Here is a 12,570-nt window from a genome sequence, read left to right as displayed (position 1 = left end):
CCATTCTGTTGGCAGTATTCCAGTCCCTTCCTCCCCTTCTCCATTCTGTTGGCAGTATTCCAGTCCCTTCCTCCCCTTCTCCATTCTGCTATTTGCACTTTCAAGCATACCCTGTGCCACCTGAATATCAACATCATTTTTTTTTCAAAGCAATCCCTAATTTTGTTGTGGCTTCTGTAAATAGAATTTCAGCACTTTTCAGCACATTATTAAATGCCTCCTCTTCAGTTTTCAGTTCCTTCTCCTGTTTATTATTGTTTTTATTCAGTCTTCTTACATTCTCAAGTTCTTTTTGCAGCATTTCTTTTTCCTTTTTTTCTTGAAGTGCTCTTTCTTTTTTCTCTGATTCTTCTTTTTCCTTCCTTACCCTCTCCTCATACATTCCTTTCGCTTTCCTGGCCATACTCACTTGTTTGTTGGAAATCTGGATATTGTGGACTCCTTTCACATGAGAAACTTTATCTTTTGCCAATCTCAATCCATTTATTGTCTCCATGCCAAGGCTTGCTCTCTCTGGTGTTACAGTGTTTTTGTTGTCAGACAGTGACCTTTCAACATCAGCATTTCCATGAGATATTGTTAAGGCCGACTTGATCACCTGCATCATTACAGGATACTTGAAAAGTCCACTTTTTGACTTTTGCTCAGTGACTTTGTTTCAATAGTGATCAATCCTTATCTTGTTGCCATTCTCATCCTTTGACCATTCTGCTGGAATTTCTGAAGTGCTGTTATCAAACCACTCATGTTTCAGGGTTGGAAGTTGTTCTTCGTTAATCACATGAGGCAGCTTTTTCGCAATGCTGCTGATAGCAGTAGAACCCATCTTATGGTCTTTGAATAGTGGATGCAAGTACTGCATGTCCCTCAATAGTCCATTGCTCAGTGGTAGGTGTCCAGTCAGATACACAGCTACAGTGACATAGAAACTTCAAACGTTCTTCAAGATAGCATGATGCTGTTCTTTAGGCAGTTTAGAAAGCTGTCGCTTGCCTGCCTCCCCTATCTCAATGTCTCTGCCTGGTAACTGTCTGTCTTGGTCTGGAACATGGTCAAAAACCTTTCAAACAAAGGAGTAACCGAGATGAGGAAGGCAAACTGAAACATGAGCTTCTTATCCTTCAGACCCTGACATATCTGTACATACCTTTCATTCTTTTTAAGATTCTTTCTTTCAGTGTTTGATTTAATGGATTTGGGCAACTTAACAGTGAAGTACTCTTAACTGACAACCCAGTTCTGTAAAACCCTGTTCATTGCTGGAAGCAAGGTCAGCCATCTTCTTGGAACATGTCTAAATAACAAGCTTTCATCCATGTCAAACTCAAGCTGCAGGTCAGTAAAATCCTCTCTTTTAACTGGCTGCTGTTTGAAGAACTGATGCATATCAAAGGTCAATCCTTCTGCTTCACTCCCAAAACATTTCAACCCTTTTCGAAATGCATTGTGCACTGTATGCAAATTGTATGGTTGAAACTCCAACAAGCTATTGTGCCCATCTGCCTTTAAACTTTCATTCATTTTTCTGTGAATGGCCTTGTTTACATTTGGTCCATCAGAGGAGATACTTATCAAGTTCTGTAATGGAATTTTTTTTCTGGCTCATCTGCAAGCCCAAGTAGTGCTTCACTAACTATGTCTGCAGTAGCATGTCCAAACCGAAAGTCTTTTAAGAACCTGACAGACACCTCACCATCAGTGTGATTCCAATACCTAATGAGTACGTCCATTTGACGACATTGTTGTGCTGTGGTTGTCGCATCAAACATGAGGACAAATCCGATGTACCCGTCAATAACTTCCTTCACAATAGCTTCTAACAGATAGGGTATTACTGCCTCTGAGACAATATATGAAGCTTTTGTTCTTGACAATGAGAAATGTTCAGCCACTTGACATTTGAACATCTTATGGAATTGCTTTGACAGACTGGTACTGGCTGCAGTTGCCTCAAATGTATCTGAACCTACATTATCACTACTTTTCACAAATAATAATTTTTGTGAGCTTGCATCATTTTTGAACTGTGCATTGGATATCTGTTTGTGCTTAGAAGTCTTGCAATTTTGTTGCACTTGCTTGAAACCACTGTTCTTGACAGAAAATTTCTTATGGCACAGGGTGCAATATGCAAAGTCATTTTTTCCCTTCACACTCTTGCACCATTGTCCAACTTAAACATCATTATCGTCAACATTATCCAGCCACTTGTCATTCCATCTAGTCACTCCACCAGGCATGATTATGAATTATATCACTGTTTATATAACACACATTATCATGAAGTTACACTTCATCAAAAAGCTAAGGGTTAGCGTATCACATATTGTTAGTATGAATGACTTTAAAGTTGTTAGTAACTGTATCACCATTCACCTGAAAGTAAAACAATTTTTTTAAAACAGCCTCCTAATTTATTCTACAAGACTTCCACTTCCCTAAAATATTTAAATGATTTCCAATATTCAAAATAATTGGAAGCCTGTAAATATGCTCAATTCCATCTAAGATCAGGAAGAGCATCCCTGGGGAAAGACCTGTTACAACTATATGCTAGGATTTGTTCTCACCTTTGAAATGGTTGTATTTTTCTTCATCAAAGGTGTCCATATAGATATCACAGTGGTGTACAACAGCACTCCTGCAAGATGGTGATGCTTTGGAAGAGGAGGGACAGCTTTTTACACTGTAAACTAAAATATCTAAAGGCAGAATTACTTCTTATAAGTTATTTTTTTAAGGGGAAATTTACAGAACAAAATTTAGGAAAAAAGTCAAAAATCTAGGAAAATATAGGAAATATAGGTTTTGAAAAAATATAGGAACATTCTCCAAAATATAGGAAAATTTAGGAATATAGGAATCGGCTGACGGCCTGATATTATCCTAGTACAGTGTTCTGAGAACTAGCATCAGTTGCCTTGGTTGTAGTTTGCTACTTGACACAACCAATGATAAACAATCTCTATCCTTCTGTTTTAATATTCCATATATTCTTAAATACCAAAACAGAGAATATACTATTTAATGTGAATGTAATTAATGACTATGTTCACTGAAGTCTAACAAACATTTGTTTCTAAATGCAAAGAAGTTTGGTTACTTGTATGATATGGAAACAAACAAACTTGTAAATAATACGGTATCTGGTCAAATGGCACAAAGATGATTGGCACCCTGCTTTTTACATTCCCAGACAATTAGTACAGCGTAAATTTGTTGACCAGGATGATTGGCACCCGATTTAATTGTCAACCACTTTAATTAGATAATGTGCATCGATTTCACGGGATTGATAGTCAGTCAACAGTTTATAAGACAGGTTAGTCTAATCCACTAATTGGTTTGGTAAAAAGATGATTTAACAATCCTGTCAACAAACTGTTATGTTATCAAACTTATTTAACCTAATCTGCTTATTCATTTGAAGACACCAGTAAACAATGTTCAAACATTACAGATTATCAAAGATATTTAAAGCATTGCCTTTACTGATAATTTTTCACCAAAACAATCTGCAAAAAAAAAAAAGTTTAGTAGAAAAAGAAAAATGGATTTATTTAATAAAAAACAAGAGCACCGCCTAGCGGGTGCAGACCGCTCATCTATTTTTCTTTTTAAAGGTGAAGGGACCTATCTCAATACTTCAATCAAAAAGCGGGGAGGGGTTGGGGTGAAGAGGAGTGTTTAGTGTGGGGGTGTGTTCATTTATTACATTATCTTTCAAAAAATGAAAAAAAGGGGGGGGGGGGATGTGTGGATTCTTGAGTGGGATGGTTGGACAGTCTTTCAAAAATAAAATAATAAAATATTAAATATTTGTGTTTTTTATGTTCCCAAAAAAAAATGTGGGTGGGAGTGGGTGGGGGTAGGTGGATGGGGGTGAGGCAGGGTATAGTGTGGGGTGTGGTCATTAGGTGATTAAAAAAAACAAAAAAACAAGAGGCTAGAGCTGTCACCATAGGATGACATATGCCCCCTGTAAACGCTTTGATAGAAGTTATGAGCATTTTTCAAAACCTAAACGCAGATTTCGAAACCTAAACAGGGACCCTAAGTTCAAGGTCAAGGATACAGAGGTGAACAATTTTGTGCATATGGAAAGGCCTTGTCAATATACACATGCATACCAAATATGACGGTTATATCTCAAGAGACAAAGAAGTTATGAGCATTTTTCAAAACCTAAAAGCAGATTTCGAAACCTAAACACGGACCCTAAGTTCAAGGTCAAGGTCACAGGGGTCAAAATTTGTGTGCGTATGGAAAGGCCTTGTCCATATACACATGCATACCAAATATGAAGCTTATATCTCAAAGGACATAGAAGTTATGAGCTTTTTTCGAAACCTAAACGCAGATTTCCAAACCTTAACACAGACCCTAAGTTCAAGGTCAAGGTCACAGGGATCAACATTTTTGTGCGTATGGAAAGGCCTTGTCCATATACACATGCATACCAAATATGAAGGTTATATCTCGAGGGACATAGAAGTTATGAGCATTTTTCGAAACCTAAACGCAAAGTGTGACGGAAAGACGGACAGACAGACAGACGGACGGATATTCCAATCACTACCGGGGGCATAAAAACATAGGCTTTAATTGGATGCTGATTGTCCGGCTGGACAAGTACAAAGGTTGCCAAATGTCCTGGTCGACAAATTTACTAGGCGCCGATTGTCCGGGAATGCAAAAAAACAACAATTTTCCGGTTGAAGCTTTGTACTACATTGAAGATATGCAATTTCTTGTAGTACATTCTTACAGCTTCAATGTGTGGCAGTATGCAGGTACTGATCATCAGAGCCAACAGATGAACCGAGACTAGCAGAGTCGTGCAGATGCTGAACAAGATTAGTAAAACCGTTGGGGTTTTGTCGTCCATGTTGATCTCCACCAGTGCAACCTGGAAATAAGGAACAACATTTACAAATCTTAATTAGGGCTTTCCTTAGACTAGTCTAGAGTCAAACTGACCTGTTGGCTCTTATATTTTAGATTCAGTTAGATTTTATTATTTTCTTCCTCTTTCTGTAAAATTTAAGAGACAAAAAATCACATTTGTAAAAACTTTGAGTGACAAAGGTAAATATGCAAGTAATAGGCTCACCTTGCTCCATAACAGTCAACTTTTTTTCAAAACTGACTTCAACTTGAAAACAAGAGTTCGGCAGTCAGAGACATATGCCCCCCAAAAAAAGGCCTTTAAACTAGTGTCCCCAATTTTAATAGGGGTCATCTACTGTCCACAGCAAATACACATGTGAAGTATCAAGCCAATCTGTCAATTCTTTGACAAGTTATTGATCGGAAACGATTTTCACACTTAGTGTGATAGTGATCTTGACCTTTGACCTAGTTACCCCAATTTCAAAAGGGATTATCTACTGTTCAAGGCAAATGCACATTTGAAGCATCAAGCCAATTGGTCAATTTGTTGACGAGTAATTGATCAGAAACTATTTTCACACTAAGTGTCATCGTGACCTCGCCCTTTGACCTAGTGACTCCAACTTTAATAGGGTCATCTACTGTCCAAAGCCAATACACATGTGAAGTACCTAAGTCCTTGACCTTTGACCTAGTGGCCCCAATTTTAATAGGGGTCATCTACTTATTATTTTCTTCCTCTTTCTGTAAAATTTAAGAGACAAAAAATCACATTTGTAAAAACTTTGAGTGACAAAGGTAAATATGCAAGTAATAGGCTCACCTTGCTCCATAACAGTCAACTTTTTTTCAAAACTGACTTCAACTTGAAAACAAGAGTTCGGCAGTCAGAGACATATGCCCCCCCAAAAAAGGCCTTTAAACTAGTGTCCCCAATTTTAATAGGGGTCATCTACTGTCCACAGCAAATACACATGTGAAGTATCAAGCCAATCTGTCAATTCTTTGACAAGTTATTGATCGGAAACGATTTTCACACTTAGTGTGATAGTGATCTTGACCTTTGACCTAGTTACCCCAATTTCAAAAGGGATTATCTACTGTTCAAGGCAAATGCACATTTGAAGCATCAAGCCAATTGGTCAATTTGTTGACGAGTAATTGATCAGAAACTATTTTCACACTAAGTGTCATCGTGACCTCGCCCTTTGACCTAGTGACTCCAACTTTAATAGGGTCATCTACTGTCCAAGGCCAATACACATGTGAAGTACCTAAGTCCTTGACCTTTGACCTAGTGGCCCCAATTTTAATAGGGGTCATCTACTGTCAAATTTAGGCCAATGCACATGTGAAGTGTCAAGCCAAACGGTGTTTTTGTTGACAAGTTATGGATCGGCAACAAACTGGTCTTCCGACAGACAAACTGGTCTTCCCACACACAGACCGACCGACATCCAGCAAAACTAGTGTTCTGCGGTCGGCGAAATATGCCCCCCAAACAGGGCTTTGAATTAGCGACCACAATTTCAATAGGGGTCATCTACTGTCCAAGGCCAACTAGAGCTTTGTCTCAGACGTAACAAATACCCCCACATGTCGCATTGACACAGAATATTTTGCATGTTGTCTTCACAAAAAAATTGCGGACACCATGCTCAATGTTTAAAACGCACTAAGTGACCCAGTGACCTAGTTTTTGACCCGGAATGACCCATATTCAAACTTGACCAAGACATTATCTAGATACATCTTCTGACCATGTTTGGTGAAGCTCTGATGAAAAGTACTTAGATTAGAGAGCGTACAACATGCTCAATGTTTATAACGCACTAAGTGACCCTGTGACCTAGTTTTTGACCCGGCATGACCCATGGTCAAACTTGGCCAAAACATCATCTAGATACAACTTCTGACCAAGTGTGGTGAAGCTCTGATGAAAAGTACTTGAATTAGAGAGCGGACACCATGCTCAATGTTTAAAACGCACTATTAAGTAAGTGACTCTATGACCTTGTTTTTTTACCCGGCATGACCCATATTCGAACTTGACCAAGACATCATCCAGATACAACATCTGACCAAGTTTGGTGAAGATCGGATGAAAACAACTTGAATTAGAGAGCAGACGCTTAATATGGACCAACCGACAGACAAGCTCACTCCTATATTCCCCCTTAAACTTCGTTTGTGGGGGTATATTGACCATGTGAAGTATCAAGCCAATCGGTCAATTTGTTGATGAGTTATTGATCAGAAACAATTTTCACACTTATTGTCACAGTGAATTTTATTAATTATATAAATCATTGCCTTTTATTTGATAAAAGGGCATTCAAATGCACACGGTAGTACTATTCCTTCAGCATATTTTCTAAATGGCAGGTATAAATAACAAGAGCTGTCAGAGGACAGCCCGCTCGACTATTCGAGTGCTTGACAGTATAACGTAAGCCAGGGGGGGGGGGTATAATGTGGGTGTGTGATAATTTAATATATGAACTTTCAAAAATAAGAAAAAAGAAATATTTTTTTTTGGGGGGGGAGGGCAGTGGGGGGGGGGGTGGGGGGAGAGGGGGATATAATGTGGGTGGGTGATCATTTAATATAGATGATCTTTCAAAAAAAAAAAAAAAGAGCTGAGAGCTGTCAACATAGGATGACTTATGCCCCCTATAAACGCTTGGTAGAAGTTATGAGCTTTTTTCGAAACCTAAACGCAGATTTCGAAACCTAAACACGGATCCTAAGTTCAAGGTCAAGGTCACAGGGGTAAAAAATTGTGTGCATATGGAAAGGCCTTGTCAATATACACATGCATACCAAAAATGAAGGTTATATCTCAAGGGAAATAGAAGTTTTGAGCATTTTTCAAAACCTAAACACTGATTTCGAAATTAAAACGCGGACCCTAACTTCAAGGTCAAGGTCACAGGGGTGAAAAATTTGAGTGCGTATGGAAAGGCCTTGTCCATATACACATGCATACCAAATATGAAGGTTATATCTCAAGCGACAAGGAAGTTATTAGCATTTTTCGAAACCTAAACGCAGATTTCGAAACCTAAACGCGGACCCTAAGTTCAAGGTCACAGGGGTAAAAAATTGTGTGCGTATGGAAAGGCCTTGTCAATAAACACATGCATACCAAATATGACGGTTATATCTCAAGGGACATAAAAGTTATGAGCATTTTTCAAAACCTAAACGCAGATTTCCAAACCTAAATGCGGACCCTAAGGTCAAGGTCACAGGGGTGAAAAATTTTGTGCGTATGGAAAGGCCTTGTCAATATACACATGCATACCAAATATGACCGCTATATCTCAAGGGACATAGAAGCTATAAGCATTTTTTGAAACCTTAACGCAGATTTCAAAACCTAACCGCGGACCCTAACTTCAAGGTCAAGGTCACAGGGGTAAAAAATTTTGTGCATATGGAAAGGCCTTGTCCATATACACATGCATACCAAATATGAAGGTTATACCTCAAGGGACATAGAAGTTATGAGAATTTTTCAAAACCTAAACGCTGATTTCGAAATCTAAATGCGGACCCTAACTTCAAGGTCAAGGTCACAGGGGTAAAAAATTGTGTGCGTATGGAAAGGCCTTGTCCATATACACATGCATACCAAATATGAAGGTTATATCTCATGGGACATAGAAGTTATTAGCATTTTTCGAAACCGAAACGCAGATTTCGAAACCTAAATGCAGACCCTAAGTTCAAGGTCACAGGGGTAAAAAATTGTGTGCGTATGGAAAGGCCTTGTCAATAAACACATGCATACCAAATATGAAGGTTATATCTCAAGGGACATAAAAGTAATGAGCATTTTTCAAAACCTAAACGCAGATTTCGAAACCTGAACGCGGACCCTAAGGTCAAGGTCACAGGGGTGAAAAATTTTGTGCGTATGGAAAGGCCTTGTCCATATACACATGCATACCAAATATGACGGTTATATCTCAAGGGAAATAGAAGCTATGAGCATTTTTTGAAACCTAAATGCAGATTTCAAAACCTAACCGCGGACCCTAAGTTCAAGGTCAAGGTCACAGGGGTAAAAATTTTTGTGCATATGGAAAGGCCTTGTCCATATACACATGCCTACCAAATATGAAGGTTATATCTCAAGGGACATACAAGTTATGAGCATTTTTCGAAACCTAAACGCAAAGTGTGACGGAAAGACGGACAGACAGACAGACGGACAGACAGACAAACAGTCCAATCACTATATGCCCTCTTTTCTTCGAAAGGGGGCATAAAAATTATTTTTTTAGAGGGGGGGTCTGGGGGGGCGTGGGGGATGGTTTTGATGGAGTGCATTGTGGTATGTACATGTAAGGTAAGTGTTGTTTTGTCAAACTTTAACACAGATTTATCAATAATACAGTCTTCGAAATAGCCTACAAGCCCGAAGCCCGAGTCGATTCTTGGGCCGGTCGGTCGATCCTAAATGCTTATAAAATAGCCCGACCGGTCGATTAAATATTTGAGCGTTATATCAATAACCTGATTTATACGTGTTTTTAAGAGGCACGATTAAATTCGCTATTAAATGCCTAAAATGACGTTATACGTTTTAAAGAATTGCATGAACACATGCGGCCGCCATTTTTTTAAAACTGTTGTGTAAACATCCGGGTATGTTGCTATTTAAAGTAATGATGACGCCCAATCGAGATGAGATTATTCAAACTGACCATGCGTAGATCACGTTCCGGGATGTTCGCGCATCGGTCACTTCGTAATGTTTTAAAATAATGACCGATCTAGAAGCGTATTTAATTTTAGAAGCGTTTTTCGAAAATGTATTTATAATTCATGAAAAATGGACAAAGTAATTTTTCAATAAAAATAAAAGAGTCTTTAACTGATATTGTATGCATTGGGTTACAAACAAATTGATCCTTATTACAGTTAGATGTCAATGTGTTTTAATCAATTATTCTTGCGTATTAGAAGACGTTTATTTTCAACTAATTATTAATAATTGTAGTACTTTCGTTTATTCTGTAATCTCGTTCTGTATGTAATCAATTTGCTTTTAAATAAAAACAAACACCGGTTAAACTGATTCATGAAATCATTGAATGAGAACATGTGTAATAATTAAGTAACAATAAACAGCATAATCATCTGGTGCATTTTGTATAAAATGCATTTCAATAGGAAACAGAATATCCTTTATTACTGTAATCACATGCATCTGTTTTTACTAATGGAAGTAGATTTTCTGATTTTTAATAACTATTTTGGTGTTCCTGGCCAAAAAAGTCATAAAATTTATATTGACCTCTTCGGGCTATCAAACATGTCTTTGGGCTATTCAAAATTCCATCTGATTAGCCCGAAGGGCTATTTTGCTTAAAAATTAAGCGTGAAGACTGAATATATGCATATTCTAAGTATAAAAAGGGCCATAATTCTGTCAAAATGCTTGATACAGTTGTCTGCTCTTGTTTATAGGTTGGGGTCATGATGGTAAACAAGTATGCAAAATATGAAAGCAATATGTCAAGGGACATTGAAAATATTCGGAGTAGTACCCAAACTTTAACATTCGCTGCACATTCTAAGTGGAAAAGGGGCCATAATTATGAAAAATGCTTGATAGAGTTGTCTGCTCTTGTTTATAGGTTGGGGTCATGTTGGTAAACAAGCATGCAAAATATGAAAGCAATATGTCAAGGGACAATGAATGTAATTGGGTTAGTACCAAAACTTTAACATTTGCACGCTAATGGAAACAGAAAATGCTGACACCGGGGTGAGTAGGATAGCTCCACTATATATATTTCATATATAATAGTCGAGCTAAAAATGTGTTATACTATAAATATATATATTATTTTTTTATTTAACACATATTGTCTATAATTAATAATACCAGTTCCACTGGCCCCACCATACGGCCCAAATAAGCAAACCATAAGGCCCTGGTTAGCGGACTATACGGCCCAGATTTGCTGACCATAGAAAACATGTTTGAATTAATATTCATTTCATGTTCCACTTCCTTATATTGTATTTATATATTTAATAAAATATTAAAGTTGATGTAATTACATTAATGACTATATTCTTGTTGAAATTTTGAACATTTGCATCAGATTTTTGGACCCTACGGAACATTTCAGAATTAATATTCCATTTTGTGTTCCACTTCTTCAATATTGTATCAATAAATTTAATAAAATATTAAAAGCTGTGGAAATAACATTAATGACAACATACTTGTTTAAATTTGAACATTTGCGGACCAACGAGGCCCCGATTTGCGGACCGTACGTACCATGTCTATATTAATATTTATTTTGTGTTCCACTTCCTTCTATATTGTACCAACACATTTAATAGCATATTAAAAGTTGCTGTTATAACATCAATAACAGCATACTTGTTTGAATTTGAACATTTGCGGACCAGCCAAGTTTAGCGGACTATACAGCCCAGATTTGCGGACCATACAGAACATGTCTGAATTAATATTCATTTCATGTTCCACTTCTTTCAATATTTTATCAATAAATTGATTAATATATTCAAGTACATGTATCTGTAATGACATTAATGACATAATACGTGTTTAAATTTGAACATAGGCGGACCATACGGCCCAGATTTGCGGACCGTACAGACCATGTCTATATTAATATTTATTTCGTGTTCCACATCCTTCAATATTGTAAAAATAAATTAAATAGCATATTAAAAGTTGCTGTTATAAGATTAATGACAACATACTTGTTTAAATTTGAACATTTGCAGACTATATGGCCCAGATTAGCGGACTATACTGCCCATATTTGCGGACTATACAGAACATGTCTAAATTAATATTTATTTCGTGTTCCACTTCGTTCAATATTTTATCAATAAATTAATTTATGTTTTAAAGTATCTGTAATGACACAAATAACATACTATGTGTTTAAATGTAAACATTGGCGGACCATACGAATCATGCCTTAATAAGTAATTAATTCAAGATTGTGAGAAAATATAAAATATAGAAATGACATGGCCATAAACTGCATTAGTTCTATTATTTCATCGTTTAATGACTCATCAATTATAATTTAGTGAAATAATTAACATCAAACAAGACGTGTCATAAATGGGCGTTCTCCAGATGCAAGCATATGCCGAAGTTGTCAACAATAAATACGCCAGTGTTGCAATTTACCTTAAATTGGTAATTACAGACGTGTTAATCAATTATGGTATATTCTCAACAACTGAAATATACTCAAACCCGGTTGAGTCGCGGGTCGTTTTGACTCGCGGCATTTCATTAGCGCCCTCTGGATTGTGTTTGTAAACAAACCTGCGTGACCTACTTTTGAAATCTGACAGAAAACATCTTTTGCTGCCAGTATGAATAGAGTTTTGGTAAGTAACTACCCAAAAACGATTTAAAACATCAGTTTAAACCAAAATTATGTAAAAATCCATGTTAAAATGAAATTTCCCTTTCAACTTTTTCACTTTTTAAGTTCGTCTGCTTGCGGTTGCTTAGGTCAGACACTACCAATATTATTCTCTTTGTGAAGGGGTTACACACCACCGATTTTTTAAAAATTATTTCGACAGGTCAGGCTCTAAAGCATAAGAATAAATGAACATGAACAGTTATTTGAATATTGAGAATTAAAATTAGAC

General features: G+C 37.0%; 1 protein-coding gene across 2 annotated transcripts in view; it reads right to left on the bottom strand.

Annotated features, from left to right (window-relative positions):
• LOC127842816 (protein orai-2-like) overlaps positions 1 to 12,570 on the bottom strand; it is a 36,120-nt gene that overhangs the window by 21,175 nt on the left and 2,375 nt on the right. For both annotated transcript variants that reach the window (XM_052372570.1, XM_052372562.1), the window contains exon 2: positions 4,769 to 4,909. In XM_052372570.1, the coding sequence (XP_052228530.1) occupies positions 4,769 to 4,909 (141 nt within the window). The remainder of the gene's footprint in view (positions 1 to 4,768; positions 4,910 to 12,570) is intronic.

This window comes from Dreissena polymorpha, chromosome 1, assembly GCF_020536995.1.
Source record: "Dreissena polymorpha isolate Duluth1 chromosome 1, UMN_Dpol_1.0, whole genome shotgun sequence".
NCBI lineage: Eukaryota > Metazoa > Mollusca > Bivalvia > Myida > Dreissenidae > Dreissena > Dreissena polymorpha.
Note: the sequence above shows the minus strand (reverse complement) of the source record. Positions and strands in the feature narration are given on the sequence as shown.